At 43.9% G+C, this 17,612-nt stretch overlaps 1 protein-coding gene across 10 annotated transcripts in view; it reads left to right on the top strand.

Moving 5' to 3' along the window:
* Wdr59 (WD repeat domain 59) overlaps window positions 1-17,612 on the top strand; it is a 113,750-nt gene that overhangs the window by 20,728 nt on the left and 75,410 nt on the right. For all 10 annotated transcript variants that reach the window (XR_008608677.2, XM_055061852.2, XM_055061853.2 and 7 more), the window contains exon 11: window positions 2,694-2,773. Coding sequence is in view for 9 of the 10 variants with exons in the window: in XM_055061852.2 (XP_054917827.1) it covers window positions 2,694-2,773 (80 nt within the window). In the remaining variant the exon portion in view is untranslated. The remainder of the gene's footprint in view (window positions 1-2,693; window positions 2,774-17,612) is intronic.

The raw sequence follows: 17,612 nt of genomic DNA, 5'->3' as shown, positions 1-17,612 counted from the left end.
GACTTGAAATTGGCACCAACTAAAGAGCAAGCGCCCTCTCCCTTTCTTCACCCGGTTCACCGCTTCATGCATTCTCACCAGACCGCTTGGCTACAGTTCGTTGTCAACTTTTTATGAAATTGCATATTAAATTACATAAAAGGATGCAATTTAACGAGAAAGAAATTTATTGTTTAGACGCACGTCTGCCAAGGCCTGACAGTTCAGCATAGCCAGGTATCTGCATATCCATAGCCTTTGTCAGTCGCCATTTTGGTCAAATGTGCAAAGTGTCGCATCTGTATTAAGCCCAAGGCACATGGTGCGATTTTGCGTGCAATCCGTCATACGACGCGGTAGAGTCCGACTTGCTGCATACAATGATTCGGGACACATGGCATGAATGAGTGAGCAGGGCATTGCTATGCCCAGAACCGGCGCCCCTGCATGGATGTTTGGAATGACTTCGCAAATAAAGTGAAAACAAGCGTGTTTGCACAGCTCCTTCATTTTAAACAAGAGATGCCAATATAAACACGAATGTGTGAGCAGCGTAGACGTGTCAAGGCCCCATCTGCAGTGTCAGCTCCATTTGACAGCCGCCGATGACTAGGAGCCGGCAGGCGTAGCTCACGGGGCTGTCAAATCGGAGACTGGTGGCATTTGTGACACAACCGCATGCAGCTCGTAATAAAGCGTCTATGTTGGTCAACACAATGTGTGCACAATTATGTCGCACTTGCATTGCAATGCATCTGATTTTATCGACATCGATCGAAGTGAGCGAGCAAGCCAGGCAAGCCTGCAATAGCTGGGAGATGGTATAGGCCTAGCTCGCTGGCCGCTGGATCCGAGGCCGACAGCCCTTGAATTTTGATCCGTGACCGAGCAAGACCCCCCCCCCCCTCCCCACGAGCAAGGGCCCCCCCTTGGACTATCTTTCACCATAGGGGGGGGGGGGGGGGCGCTTGCTTGGAATATTATGGTAATCCATCAAACTCAAACATGCGCTCACCAGGAGGCCTACACGTGTGCAATTTTTTGCAGTAATTTCATGCTTGCTCAGTTATGGTGCCCCCACATTTCTGGACCCATGCAGGGTCCAGAAATAGCATGAAGAAACTCAGGCAGCAAGACAGATGGATATCCAACCCCTTTGACTATGGCAGAATGTGTCCGTCTCCATAGAGATTCAGACAAGTGCAGGAGCCCCAACCATCTATGAGTGCGGAAGGCTCGAGCTGCACAGGGCAGTCTCGGGTGCCACCAGTAGGGGGGTAATTTCTTTATTGTAGTGTCCAAACATCCTCCGCAAAACAAACAGGCCCACTACGAATACGAATAGGGAATGAACACGATTGTAAGATCAGACTGTAAGACCCCCACTACCTGTAACATAAGTTAGGCATGTAAGCTTTCTAATGCATGAATAAATAATTTGGAGATTTGGTTCTGTCACTGTCACTTCTGTACTATAGTACTCATACACCATCTGCACCACATGCAAAACATTTCACATAACCCACTGCAGCTGCGTCGCTGGTACAACCTACCCAATTTTCTTTTATTGCTTCTTTTTCAACAATCCAAGGCCCATGTCTTCTTACTTTCTGTGTTCTGGGAAAGCTAAGCCCACTGGATTGACAATACTTGTTTGCATGTGAAGAGTCTTTCACCTCGAGTTCTTGGAAGAACTGGCAGAGCAACCCCTTCACCCTCACCCGTCCCTTTGTTATCACAAGTAATGTCTCCACTTGTCATTTGAACATTTAAACTCACCTTACTCTAAGCAACGCTTATTTTCCTCCCCATTTGGGGGGAGAGTGAGCTATATAAATGATGCCAAGGAAAGCAGTTATGGCCCTGACAAAGGCAAGTCCCTTTGTCGAAACATTGGCTCCAGCCTGAGTCATCTCATTTCAGCCACTGTTGATCTGTTTGTCTCCTTTCTGTTAACCTCTGTATTCTTGGGGTTAATACAAGGCATTTAATGTTGGCCCTTAAATTTCCCCCTGCCAGATTAATGCATTTGTTTTTAGCCATCGAAATCGTTCCAGGGTCCTTTTAAGAGTGTACTTTGTACCTGTGGTGGAAAGATAGTGAGCTGACTGGGTACAGCCGACAGTGGGTTGACTTACCTTGCCAATACGTTGCCATAACCTGTGATGTTGCAGGAAGCTAGCTGGCCTTGGGAATTCAAAAGTGGCACTGCCACCCATCTCGCAAGGCTGCATATTTTTCAGTCATGCAGAAGCCTCTACAGTCATAATCTGCCAATGAAAAAGTGTATTCTGCTATTCAAAAGCTGTAGTCCACCACTTTTCTTTTCTATTTAAGGGTTCCATTAACTGTCTAAATGCCATGGGCAAGTGCTCAATAGCCAAGGAAATATTTAGCAGAAACTGCTGAAGATTTTACATTATGGAGAGTTATTCTTTCCATTTTGGTAACTGGGAAGAGCACCAAAAGTGATATTTCCTGCCATGTGGCAATGCACGTCGCAATAATATATGGTGTAGGATGCTTTTTTTTTCTTCATTTATACACACCGGGCCTCTATAAATTGTTGCCCTGGGCAGTTTTGGATGACAAATTAATGAGACCTACAAGTTCTGTACATGGTGTCCGCATCTCGCCTCCATTTTTTTTTATCATGTTCAGTAAAAGCAGAGCAACACGAACAAGGTTACATTGCATTGCACAATTTCTTTCAGAACCTCGCGACTACCAGCTGGTAACGTGGTCAAAGGATCAAAGTTTGCATCTGTGGAATGTGGACGCAAAACATCAAACAGTATGTGCCAATACTCTCTCTCTTTTCTCTTTCCCTTTGCTCACTTGGTATTAGATGACTGCATTACAATTACAGTCGAACCCCCTTATAACGATACCGGTTTTAACAATGTATCGGTTATAGCAATAAGAAGCTGCTGCACCATCAACTTTTGTATGTTTTCCGTGGTGAAATAACCCGCTTACTACAATTTCCCAATGCAGCCTTATCGGTTATAACGATGAAGTCTGACTGCTACGTGTCCGAGCCAAAACATAGTGAAATGCGAAATCCTTGTAAAGAAAAAAAGAAAACGAGAAATTCGAGCTGCTGCACGATGGGCTGCTGCATGATGAGCTGCTGCACGCTCATTTTACAGCCATCGCCGCGCGACTCTCTCCCGTCGCCCTTCCACCCTTCCCAAACACTAATGGGCTGTGCCCATAGCTCTATGCCGCCCCACCCTCCGAAACACGAATAGACCGCACCAACTGCGCCGCAAGCAAATTGCTCGCATGTTGCTCGCTAGCTCCTTATTCAGCGCAGTTCTGCGAACAACTTAATCGCTCGCGTTCGTCTTTGTTGGTTGCGTCAAAGTCGTTCCTGGCCACGCGGTTTCTCAGCTTCACTTGACTCATCATCGAAATGGAAGATAGCTGATCCGCCCGCTGATCATCAGCAATGCACGACGTTGCCGGTGAAAAGAAAGCGCACGGCTATAGATTTGGAAACTAAGTGCTTCTAACTGATGAGACGATCATCGCAAACGTGCTTACATCAGATAGCAACAGTGACGATGGCAGCGATGACGCGGTAGGGCAGGCTGCCTCAACTTGTCCTCACAGGTGGTCCGGCAGATGATTCAGTCCCTCCGGGGCTTCGTTTTCATGAGGAACCTTCCGCTGCACTTCGTGGAGCACTTGGATGCCTTGGAAAAGGATGTCAGCAAGCTTCGTGTATAGTGTGCAAGGTTGACGGACGTAGGCTTTTCTTGTGCAAGCCACTGAGAAGTATGTGGCATGATGCTTGTGGCGATCTCTCAGCATTTCTTCTGGATTTCTCAAGCTGACAGGCTGTCGTGGCAGCCTTCTCGCAATTTTTAAAAGGCCCCTTCTGGGGCCACCAATGCGATGCCTAAGCGGTGCTCGCATATCGCTTGCCACCCGTGACACCTCTTCGCAATTTTTATAGCAGTGCCATTCTTTAACACCGACAGCCGTGGCTTGTTACACGCGATTGCAGCGCCCAGGAAGCATTTAAACGAGTGAACACAATCGGCAGCTGGATGGAAAAAGGTGGTGGTGGGGGCACTGGTTTCCCCACCATTATAGTTTTCTCACACCAGCTCTGCCACCCCTTTTTTGACTTTTAATGCAACCCGGTTATAACGATGTAATTTTCGTGACACTTGAATATTGTTATAAGTGGGTTTGACTGTATATACAATAAAGTAGAAACAGTAGCTGCCCAGGAAAAATTACACGGAAACTTGCAAAAGATAAAGAAATAGTGTGATGAATGGCAAATGGAGATAAATCCACTAAAAACCGTAGTTATGACAGTCTCCAGAAACAAAAATTACTTAAGCTACTCTTACTACATTGATAATTATGAACTTGGAAGAGTTGAGCAGCATAAGTACCTCGGCTTGATATTCTCGAATGACCTTCACTGGAACAATCACATAGATTATGTGTGTTCTAAGGCCAGCAAGTCACTCTGGTGTCTCATGGGTAATTTGCTCTTTGCAACACAAGAAACAAAATGTTTAGCATATAAAACACTAATTAGGCCCATAATTGAATATGCAAAGGTTGTCTGGAGTCCTTTCTCTGCTACAAACATATCAAAAATAGAAAAAATCCAGTGTCTAGCAGTCAGATTTATATTCAATAAATACCGGCAGTCGAACTCCCCTCCTCATTTGTGTTTTTGCAGACCTACCTACATTACAGGCTAGAACTAAATATGAAAGGTTGAAATATCTTATTATTAATCATCATGTTCATATAAAATAAGCTGACTATCTTGAAATTCTTCGCAATAAGACCTCTGGGCATCGCCATTCATTATTTATTTGTACTCCTGCTATTCGTACTGACTGTTTTAAGTGTAGCTTCTTCCCAAGAGCTATCAGTGAATGGAATTCTCCATGCAAAGAAGCTGTCTCATCCTCATCAACTGATTCATTCATAAAACACATAGCTTACATACTGATTTGTAACTGCTAATAGAATTTTTTTCCCTATATGGGAGTTGGTGCATTTATTTGCCAACAGTTTGCTTATTTGTTATTTGGTGCTATTAATTCGTCCCTTCACCTGTTAGATTTGAACGCAAAAATATCTTATGTGATTGTTTTCCAGAATACCAACTATTGCACATTTCTATTCCACTCTTGCAAAATCACTGTGTAAGGGCTGACAGTATCTGCAAATAAAATAAATAAATATAACCTGAGCTCAGCGTTGTGACTTTTATACTGGAAGAAACAAAGGAAAATAGAAAAAAAAAGTATGGAAATTTTTCTTTCCAAAGTTGGTTTTAGTGCAAAGGGTCTGTGAAAGCACATTTACCAGAGCACTAAGACAGCAGTCGTCGTGCAGCTGTAGTGCTAGTTTACTAGCGCCCCAATGCAAGAAGCCTGACAAGTTCAAAGTCATGTATCAGCCTGCCATCCAAGCAATCTTCACTTTTTAATGCGAACCATTCTTTGGCTCATACCAGCCACTTTGTGGTAGGTAGGTAGATTTCTGGCTCGCATCAGTTTGGGTTTATTCAATAAAAAAATTCAATTGTCTGATGGTGAGATCAAAGCTTAATGCTCTAACCATTAGGCCACAATCACATTGTCACAAAGGCATTATCTAGAAGCTGTGTATTTGAATGGCAACCAAAGGTTTCTTCAGGGCAGAGATTCGGTGCAAGATGATTTCAGAGTTGGCCCCCTGTCAGTGTCACATGCCACTGCAAATGTGGAACATGTGAGGCAGTTCCTGCATGAAAATTGCTGTTTTACTGTGTGCATGATATCAGAAGGTCTGAAACCGAACAGAGATGTGTGTCATCATATCTTGCACAACAATTTAGGTAAGCTGAGACTGAATGCAAGAATTGTCCCTCACACCCTGACAGACGGAACAGAAAAAAAAATCTGGCAGAACCCAGCTGACGGCGAGTGTTGACATTAATGCAACCAGCATTGAAGCTATGTAGCGACACACCATATTCCCACTGCCAGAACAAATCATGTATGAGGCGTGTATGAAGCTGGGCTCTTCCCTCACTCATCCCTTTGGACATACTGCACCATCTAGCAGCACCACAGGGAAGTCCATGCGTGGCATGTGTCTGGATATTCATGTGTATTCAAACAAGATTGTCTGAATATGGATGATGCTGATTCGATTCCGCCTAGCACCATAGAAATTTTGAAGGATTAGTTTTTTTCTCATTGAAAGGCTTGGGCACATACTCAGTGACCCAAATTGCCATCAATGAGGTTCTTTGAAGAGTGGCACATACCCAGTGGCTCATACCCAGTGACCCAAGCTGGTGGGAAAACGGTTAGAGGCATAGGAGCATGCTGGTAAGGGTGTGAATTATCCTAAGACTGCTGATCACATTAAAACCAAATGAATTTCTACGGAACTTTTGGAAAGGGCCAGAAGTGATTGCACATTTGTGTTATGCATCATTGCCAGAGACAAAATGTGGTGCTACCAGTAGACCTTCAAATTAAGCAACAGAGTGCCATATGGTGAGGTCACGTTTCAGCACTCTCTATAAATGGGAAGCGGCAACCATAGAACACAAGGACTGCACTTATAGTATTTTTTGTGCTAGAGGCTTGGTGCATCATGACTCCACGTCTGAAGGACAAACAATAAACCAAGACGTCTATACTGATATGCTGCAACGTTTGCGCCAAGAAATGCAGCAGCAATGCCTTCATTTGTTGTCATCTCGACAGTGGTTCTTGTTGCACAATTACACAAGGCGCAACACTGGTGTATTGGTCTGGGAAATTTCTGGCCAAGCACATATGCCTGCTTTACCACATCCCCCATATTTACCCTACCTGTCACTGTGTGATTTCTTCTCATTTCCCCTTGTGAAATTGCCTCTGAAAAGAACGCGTCATGAAGATATGGCAGCAATTAAAACTGCTGTGACTAATGTGCTGAAGAGCATTCCTGATGAAGCTTTTCCTGCTTGCTTCCATGACCCCCAGAAACGGTGGAAACTGTCTGTAGTTAGCCGAGGGGACTACTTTTATAAGACCTGTGGGGACTAAAAAAAGTCTAGGAACAAAGGACACAATGCAACCATTCAAAAGGGCAGTTATTGCACCTTCATACGAGAACTCCAGCTTGCCGATATACAATAAATGTAGCATTTCGATGGACCACGCCAAGGAATTCAGGAAATTCGACTTACTGTGGAAGGATACCGATCGAATAATGTTACCCTCTGTAGGACATAACACCTAAGTCATTTACGCTTGCAGTCTCACGAATGGAGGTGCATTAGAGAAATCTGGAAGGTCACTGGGAGTTGGTCCTGCGGTGGGCCCCAACGAATGCATAGTCTGTCACTGCGTGACGTCGTTCCCAAGCTGAAGAGCAGGATGCAAGTTCCCCTTGCGCCCAAGTATTGACGCTGTTGGGTGGCGCTAGCATCTAAAGCCCCTTAAACTTCGTAAAGTAGCGACACTCTCCTTCTCCGCCTTCACTCCTCCTCGTTTCTCCTCTCTTTCACGCTCCCTCCTTGACCGTAGCGCCGCCTACACCGCTCGAGCGTAGCAATGGCGCCAACATGTGTTTCTCGCCACTCCGTAGGCGGTTCTCGAGTGAAAATGGCGCTGAAGCATGGCGCGGGGGCCCACATGATGCTATTGAATCAATAGCGACGCGGCGTCGGCCTTGGCCAGAGTGCGTGAGGAGGAGGCGGCAATCTTCAAAGCATGGCACTACTTTACGGAGATTAAGGGGCTTTACTAGCATTGAAACACTTGTCCCCTATCATACTACTGCGTAACTATGACACCGACTTTCTCTGCCGCGTGTGTGCTATGTGGGGAAGCCGTCCGCCAGGTGACACGAGCCATGCAGGAACAATGTCTGGGGACACTGGATAGTCAAGTATCCTCACAGACCCTAGAGAGTTTGTAAGCTGAATAAATTCTTTTTGTTTAGAAGCTCAGTCCTGGAAATTTTCTGGCAAAGGTTGTATTTGTGTTCGAATATTGAATGTACTCTCTTGTAATTCTTGCGTAGTCGCATTGCCGTGTGGCGTTGTGCCTTTTCTAGACTGTTCCTCAAAAAGTTTGTTATTCTGTCTACTGGATGCAAGTACAGTATTGAAAAGTAAGTTCTGCAGTTATACAACATGTTTCAGTGTCAACAAAATTAATGAACCAGGTAGTTGCCAAAAAAGAAGTGGTAAGGTCCAAAGGAAAAATCCCCTGAAAAAAAGGCACTGAGAGTTTATCTGGAAAAATATAATTGCTGAATAAACTACAGCAACTTTTTGAGTTGGAAATAAAACTTGAAAAAGTGTGCAAAATTTGGAGAATGCTATAAAAACTAGGGATGGGCAAATATTCAGTTTCAAATATGAATTGAATACTGCTCACTAACTATTGGTATTCTTATTCGAAAAGAAACTATTCAGTAGTTTCGAACCAAAAATTTCAAAACAACCAAACATTAAATTTTAGTTACTGTTCTCCATCTGCTGAATAAAGTGTTGCAAATTATCATAAGCAAGACAATGACAAAAGTTTTTGAATCAGTGCCGAAATAAAATAGGCAATGCAAGCATTGTTTTCGGTTTCATGGCAAAGGCCTATGTTGAAATGTAGGTCTTTGCAACGTAGGCCTCGCACTGCACCCTCACTATAAGAATGTGGCATAGCTTGGTTTTCGTGGATTGTGTCAGTATTCGTGGCCAATGTGTCATAATTCACCACTGAGTGAGACAGACACACATGTCTTCCTGGGGTTTGTCGTCCTTGCTGTTAGTGCTGACGCTTTCCGACTCGTTGCTCAAACTGAAAATGATTGACCACGTTTAGAATGGTGGTGTCTACCACCTGCAGAAAATCGCTACGACTGAAAGGTGTAAACGAGGACAAGGACGGCGAGAACATCTCTTAGCACATATGGTGTAGATGCAGCAAAACAACGAGCAGACGAACTAGCAAGCTAGCAACACAAAGCTGGCATTGCTTTACATCACAGTTTTGTGTGCTCACGTGACCAGCTATGTTTACGAGACATCGCATAATGTCACATCACTCTCATTGCTCTTTGCATTTGAAACCTGAATTGATTGCTGTAAACAAGGCTCTAAATGTCTAACTCTTTGCACACTGGAGCAAAAAGGGTTTCGTGCTATGATTGGTGGACCATTTTGAATGTAATTATTATTAGAGGCAACAATTATTAGAGGCAACACACCTCTTTGGCCTCAGCTTCACGTAGACAGCACACTCGGACTGACCCACCTTGGGAAAATCGGTAGTTGCCTTTTCCTGTCTTCCTCTCTATTTTTGTCTTTGTCTCTCACTTTGTCTTTCCTGTCTTCTTTTTATTTCCTTTTACTTCCAATTTTCTAGTCAGCAAGGGTTGCCGTATTTAGTCGAATCTAACGCAAACTTTTTTTCCAATAAAATGGTTCCGAAAATTGCGTGCGGGTTAGAATCGAGTACGACCTCAAATCTGCATAACCATATCGCCATCAGCATTTCAATATGGCCGCCTCGTACGTGCTTCAAGCCTAGCTGCCGTAGCTTTCTCCATGGGCTGTAGTACGTGTGCTTAGGCAATGCTTCCTTTGTCTTAGGTTAGTGCACCGTCCATCTTCCCAGTTTCTGCATTTGCTTCATCAGCATGGAAGTGCCAACTGCAAAGACATGCTGAGTTCATCCCGATGCCGCAATTAAAATGAAAGCGATCACGTGTGCGGAGACGGGCAAAAATTTAGCCGCATCATGGGCGTTCGGAGTTTCTGAAACTTACGTGCGGGACTGACGCAAACAGGAGAGGCGTTCTACTTCTGCGGCTGCTACGTACGGCGCGGCCGTGCGGTCCCTATCTTGGAAGTGATCTGCAGCGGAGGCAAGAGTCTAGGCGCACTGCACTGTGTTCTCGTCGCTTAGTTCGTGTCAAAGCAAGAGGCCGCACAAAGGTCAATTCCCTCGCTCCTGCTACCGCACTTCCTCACTCCAGCATTTAAATAGTTTCCGTGGTCATTGAGTGAGACGTGTTCATGCTGGTGTGCGCGTGACACCATGCTTGTTAATTTAGTTAGTAAGCGAATGTTTGAAAGCTCATACGGCCGATAAAACTACTGTCCTTGCTTTTCGTATAGCTGTCTACTAATTTGCTATCATAATCGATGTTTTGCCTTTCGCACGAAACTGCAACTTTTTTTATTGATCGCAACTTTAGTGCATTGGGATTAAACCTTTGTTTTTTCCAAATGAGAGAAAATTGTATTTCTGTATGAAAGAATGAGGTGCACGGTACTGTAAAGGACTTTTCTTTCTTTAGGTCATGGCAAACGGGTGTGCTTTACAATCGAGGGCGGTTTCTTTTCCTTTTTTTTTTTGGTCTCGAAAAGTGGGTGCGCTTTACAATCAAGGGCACATTAGAAGCGAGTAGTACGGTAACCATGTGTGACGTAACCAACCTAGGTTATGTCATGTTAGGTTATAGCAGTAACGTACAGCTGGCATCTGGAGGGCTTGTTTTACATATTCTGCAGAGTCCCCTTGTTGGGCTCCATGGTGGATGGCTGGTATTACTGCCAAAATAAGAATACATGCATAGCAAATTCAGTCCCCCGACTCGCAGATTGCCCACAGAAATGGGGGCACACTGAAGAAGTTTTCAAGTTCCTTGGTCACCAAAGAGAGAATCTCCCGCACTACCGTGCAGTACACAGTGATAAACCAGAGAATACTCTAAGGGTGATCTCACCGTTTCTTGTTTCTGAATGTATGACCGAAGCTATAGACCCAAGGTACAAAGCTACGAAGTTGGCCAGCAGTGACCTCCTCTTGGAGCTCCGCGATAAAAAGCAGTAAGAAGTGCTACCTAATCTACTTTATTTTGGACAAATCCCTGTTATGGTCACCCCTCATCGTACCGTAAACACCGTCTGAGATGTAATCTCAGACGATGACGTGATGGAACTCACTGAGGAAGAGCTTTTGAAAGGACTGAAAGAACAAAATGTGGTTAGCATAAAACGAAGTAAGATTAGGCATGATGGAAAAGAAATTCAGACAAAACATATCATTCTTACCTTTGGATGAAGTTTGCTACCCAAGGCCATTGAGGCCGGGTATGTCAAGATCCATGTCAGGCCATTTGTGCCTAACCCACTTCGATCTTTTAAGTGCCAAAAATTTGGCCACAGTTCCCAGAACTGTCAAGGCTGATTGAATTGTTCTAAGTGTAGTGCTCATGAACACACCTCTGAAACATGCGAAAACACTGCACACTGTGTGAATTGTGATGGGAAGCACACTGCATACTCATGGTCCTGCCCATCATGGAAGAAAGAGAAAGAAATTGTGATAATGAAAGTCAAGGAGAACATATTGTTTAAAGAGGCATGTAGACGGCTATCCTACCTGCTAAAGAACAGCTTTGCCGAAGTGGCGCGTCTAGGGGCAGTGTCACAAGGCTTCTTGCGGCTGTCCAGCTCGCTCACAGCGAGCCGGCGGCAGTGCCAATCGGCCCCTTGACGAATGCAGCCAGCACTGCACTGCCATCCAAGAAGGAGGGCCCATGTACATCTGGGCTGGTGGCCTCCCGGTTTTCTTCACTGGATGTGAAACCTTCTCCGCAAACAAACCACTCTAAAGAGCGAGTGTCCAGCGTGCCCCGCATGAGGTGATGGACACAACTCGCAGCCAGATGGCACCACCAGCGTCTAAGGAGCGGCAAGATTCTACAGATTGCTCCAAAAAAAGAAAAAGCACATGTCACAGGGCCCGTCGAGGGTTCTGTAACCTAAATTTCATTTCCTTAACACAGAGCACAAACCTCTTTTTAATATGGACATGCAAATATTGCAATAGACGCCAGAGGACTTCTTCATAACTTTCATTAAAGCGCTCCTTCGTAAATATAGTCCGAGGATGCTGCACGTCCAGGAGATGCATCTCAAATCAGCGCGCACAAGCTTTCTAAGGCAACATGCCATTTTTTGCAAAGACCATGACAACGCTACCACCTCTTGAGATGGTGTGGCTATAATCATTGATAAGGGTGTTGCTTGCTAGCAGTTACAACTCCGAACAACCCTTGAAGCAGTTGCTGTAAGAGCGGTGCTCTTCAATAAACTTATTACCATCAGCTCTATGTACATTTATCCTAGTTATCCGCTTCATAAAACTGATTTTGAGAACTTCATTGAACTTCCCGAGCCATATATTGTTGTAGGAGATGTCAACGCACACAACACTCTGTGGGGAGATTCTCGCTGCAGTGCAACTGGACGCTTATTTGAAAAATTCCTCTTTTCATCTAGTGCATGTTTTCTTAATAAGAAAAAGCCAACATACTATAACCTGGCACACAAAACATACTCATCCCCTGATTTAAGCATAGCATCAAGTACGCTCGTGCCACACCTTGGATGGAGCGAGCGTTTTAAGGATTTCGTACGGACGTGATCATTTCCCGATAATTTTGAGTTTAAGGAAACAGGATGGATGCTTTTCACATTTTCCCCCAATGGAAAGTCGACAAAGCTAAATGGGAGCTCTTTTAAGACCTCACACGTTTAGACCGAGATCACACTGCTGCGTTTGATATCGACAACGCTGTAGCTTTTTTAACAGGCTGTATCTTTGACGCTACTGAAAAATGCATACAACAAACTAATGGACTAGCTAATAAGTGTTGCTTGCTTTCATGGAATGACGAATGCCAAAAGCACGTAAAAAACAAAGCCTGCAGATTGCTTCGCAACTCCCCAACAGCCGAGAACCTGATTAATTTTGAACAAGCAAAATGGCAGGGCAGGAGAATGCGTCAATGTGGTAAGAAAGAGAGAGTTGGGAAATGTACATATCCAGTATAAATTCGTACACCGATGAAACCAAAGTCTGGAATAGAGTAAATAAATTCATATGTCAGGAATCACACCCCCTACCCTTAGTAAGTAGCCAAGGTGATGGCCTGGAAGACCAGGCGGATTGTCTTAAACAAACGCTTTGAATATGTCTCAGCTGCATCGCACTATACAGAAACTTTGCTGAGGTTCAAAGAATGTGAAGAGCGGCAGCCCCTTAATCACAAAGGTGCATCAGTGTGGCTTACAATCACCCATTTAGCTTAGCCGAACTTAATGCGTCTCTTTTACTTGTTGCAACAACTCGGCACCAGGTGGCGATCATATTAGGTATGAAATTATTAGGTACCTACATCCTCAAGCACTGAAAACACTCCTGTCTCTTTTTAATTCTATGTGGGCAGCTGGGTATATTCCGTCCTCATGGAAAGAAGCCATAGTCATCTGATACTTAAACAAGGCAAGGACCTCTCCTTAGCCACCAGCTACAGGCCAATAGCGCTAACCTACAGGCCAATAGCGCTTAGTCTGTGCAAACTATATGAAAAAATGATAAACCGGCGCTTAGTCTGTTTCCTAGAAAATGAAATACTGGGCCCCTTCCATAGTGGCTTCCGAGAAGCTAGGTCTACAACAGACCACATTGTTCACATCAAGGCAAACATCAGAGATGCGTTTATACATAAGCAGCATTTACTTTCAGTATTTCTAGGTCTAGAGAAAGTGTACAACACAACATGGCGCTTTGGGATTCTGCGAGATCTTTCTGTGATGGCAGTCTGTGGAAATATGTTTAACACAGTCGAAAGCTACGTGTCTAACCACATGTTTCGCCTAAGAGTGGGCAATGCTTTATCTAGAACATTCACCGAGGAGGCTTGGCATGCTGCAAGGGGGCGTGCTTAGTTGCACATTCTTTGTTGTGAAAATGAATTCCCTGTATAAAGCCATTCCACACATTATATTTTATTCTGTGTATGTCGATGATGTGCACATAGATTTCAAATCATGTTACATTGCTATCTGCGAACGACAGGTGCAGCTTGGATTAAACAAATTGTTTAAATGGGTGGATATAAATGGATTTAAAATAAACACAAAAAAGTACATGCATGCTCTTCTCAAACAAAAGAGGCATGGCACCAGTGCCAAATCTCACGATTAATCGAGAGGAACTATCTGTGAGCAGTGGACACAAATTCCTGGGAATAATTCTAGACTCTAAGTTTACTTTCATCCCCTATGTTAAATATCTAAAGGCAAAATGTCTGAAGACGAACCTTCTAAAAAGTTCTGTCGCGCACAACATGTGGTAGTGTTCGAAAATGCCTCCTGAACTTGCACAGGAGCCTGGTCTACTCTCCCCTTGACTGTGGTGCTGTAATGTAGCAGTCTGCAATGCAAAGTGTGCTAAAAATTCTGGACCCTGTGCACCATTACGTATCTGCCTCGTGACTGGTGCGTTCAGGACAAGCCCTGTAGAAAGCCTCTATGCAGAATCAAACGAGTGGTCGCTCCGTCTACAGAGGTCATATTCCAGCTTCACATATTATCTGAAAGTAAAGTCGGAATCCTGAACATCCTTGTTACACAAATGTAAATGATGTGTCCTATGCCATACTTTTTAATAATTGGCCAAGAGCGAGGGAGTCCTTCTCACTGCCTGTGAGGAATCTCAGTGAAGAAATGTTTGTTCCACTTCTAGAACACCATCTAATGCTTCCAGCGAAACTGTCACTGCCATGACAGTGGCAGCTCGTGGAATGTGGCGTGTCCTTTGTTGAAGTCACGTATCGTGCTCCTGAGGTGCACATTCGAATGCACTTCCTAGAAATTTGGTTGAAGTACTGCTGCCCAAAGTTTTACACCGATGCATTAGAGTCGCAAGCTGAAGAATCCTTTTCGGAGTCTGGCATTCTGCATGTACAAACACGCACATTTACAACTGAAGCCTATGCACTATTATCAGCTGTGAAACACATCACACAATTAAAACTCGAAAAGGCAATTATATTTACAGATCCTTTAAGCATTGTCAAGGCTTTAATATCGCTACAAATGCATAAAAATTGTGTAATTATGGACCTTTATACACTCCTGTGCACTGTTTATACATGCAATCAATGTGTCATAATATGCTGGGTGCCTGAGCACAGATTCATTGAGGGTAATATGCTCGCCGACAAAATAGCCACATCCACAACAAAAAAAAGATTTCAACGCCTTTCATAGCTGTTCGTGCCATGGATTTGAACCTTTCATATGAAAAAAATTGAAACTATTGGCAATGCTTGTGGGACGCCCAAACATTGAATAAACTTCATCTAATTAAGCCACAGTTAAGCACTTCCCCATTAGTAATAAAATCATGACAAGCTGATGTGCTGTTATGTTGACTAAGAATAGGGTGCATACAACGTCTCGTTGAGTGGTGTTGAACCTCCTACATGTAGCAGATGTGGTGAAAGGCTAACTGTCATCTACACCCGTGTGAAGTGTCAGGAAGCGGAAATCGAGGGGAAGAAACACTTTCGTTTAGCATACTGACAACATAGCCCATTACACCGAGTGCAGTTTCTTGACACAAACCCATTATTCGACACCAAATCTGTTTTAAATTTTTCCAATGACATTGTTACATTGAAAATTACCAGTCTAAACGTTACGTAGGACAGCCTCTTATGAGAGGCTGCTGCTGCGTTAGGTACACCTAGTATAGCACGTGTCTCCAGGCACTTACATTCAAGGGCCCTGATGAGGCAGTAGTGGTACATTCACCTACACATTTTATTACATCATCCCTGCATAACAAAACATTTATGATCATAGCTTGCATCTCTGGTCATTGTTTTAATACTTCTATATTTTACGCAAGTTACGACTGATTTAAGGCCTATTTACAGCCATGCTACATCCACCATTACATTTCTCCATTTCATAAACGATTAATTGAAAACCCATCACCATGTGTATGGCACTCTTTGGCCATATCTGGCCCTTGCACCGTAAAACCCCATACATCACTCGCTCAAACGTAACCCGAAACAAATGTTTAATCACATATAAATGAAAATGGAGTGATTATTTTGTGTGAACTGCATCAGGCTTTCTGACATTTTTGTGAAAATGGAAAGATGCCTTGTTCATATGTGTGTAAAAATGCAAATGTTGTTGCAGTAGATTAATAAGCATTCAGAGGAATTGTTACTCCTAGAAGGTGCAAGCACACACAGATGCTTAAAAGATTTATTTTAGCAAACTAACAAAATGTTGACATTTTTGTGTAGAGTTGTCCCAAAAGGGCCTTGACTATGTAACTGTGGCATTGTTCTGTACTTTGCCATTTTTACATGAAAAAGAAAACATATTTGTATATACATATAATCATCACTAATGCTTTTTCACATCTACCACACCTATTCTAAATCCTCAAAAATGAAGTTTAACAGAATGGAGTGTTCACTTTCTTCCCCCATAACATTTTACCACAGGAGATATGAGTGTGATAATATTTATGCCGGTCTTAGGTTGGTTAACAGTGAGGCTGTGCCTAAAGAATTCTGGCCACTGACTCGATCTGATAACATGCAAGTGTGAAGCTCTCACGAAATCGGCACAACTGTTGCAGGTGACAAACTAAATACATGCACTGCAACCAATTTGTAAGTTCCAGTGAATCTTATACTCCAGATGTAAAAACAGGGAATTACAATGCATGACCAAAATTGAAAAATTTCTCTAAAAAATATGTAATATATAAATGCCCTGTAACATTTTATTGAAAAAAAGCTTTTTTCAAGGCTATTTTTTGGTGAAAAATGCAGCCTGAACTGGCAGACCAGACAATGGAGACAGACCACAGCATCTAAGCCTTCAGACTCCATAAAGGTCTCGCGCAATTGGCGTTTGAGTTGGCGTTCGGTGACGAATGCACCCCACAACTCAGTTACGCGAGAGCATGTGCCTTTAGTGGAGAAAGCCCGAGTACAAAAACGAGGAAAGAGCTTAAAAAAGCTAGTCGTTTTAAAATAGAAGAAAGAGTCAAAGAAATCAATTCGGTTTATTAAAGAAATGGTCCGCTTTACAGTGTATATATTATCGTTATAGCAATTATATAGACACTCCAGGTGCATTTCTACCGTCGGCGTCGCCGTGAAGTTCTGTATAAAGCCCAAGGGCGATAAAGCCGTCGCCGCGCGCCGTATGCTGTATGTGCGAGTGAAAGCGCGCAAGGGTGAGCTGGCAATGGCGGCTCAATCTCCCGCACGCAAGAGAGGAGGGGAGGAATCGCGCCATCTTCCGTCGAGCGCACGGCAGGAAAAGGAGGGGGGGGGGGGGGGGGGGCGTTCTACCCCAGCGACTGCTGCGTAGTGTTCCTGTATATGCTCCCGCAGGGAGCAGAGTTGCGCATAACTTTTCCGGCGCCGCTCGCACCGCTATTGGCCGAGCGCGAAAAATGACGTCAAATGAACTGCGCCGCTGCGAAGCCAACTTTACGGGCGCATCGCCGACTCATGCGAACTCGTCGTTTCCGTCAGTACCATCGCCATTGCAATCAGTGGACCGTCAACCGTACGTTCAGAGGAGCAGCTAGAAGCTCTTGCATCTTGAATCTTTTTCTACTTGCAGATTTGCTGCTACTAAATAGTAATAGTAAATAAAAGTAAGCTTTGCTTAAAATGTGCGCATGTCAACATTTGAAATGCGCTTAAATCTGTGTCTGCACCGCATGTATCGAAAACGTGCAGCTGTTGTGAACGATGGT

The sequence above is a fragment of the Dermacentor andersoni genome, chromosome 1 (assembly GCF_023375885.2).
Source record: "Dermacentor andersoni chromosome 1, qqDerAnde1_hic_scaffold, whole genome shotgun sequence".
In the NCBI taxonomy this organism is placed as follows: Eukaryota; Metazoa; Arthropoda; class Arachnida; order Ixodida; family Ixodidae; genus Dermacentor; species Dermacentor andersoni.
This window is presented reverse-complemented; position numbering and strand designations above follow the sequence as displayed.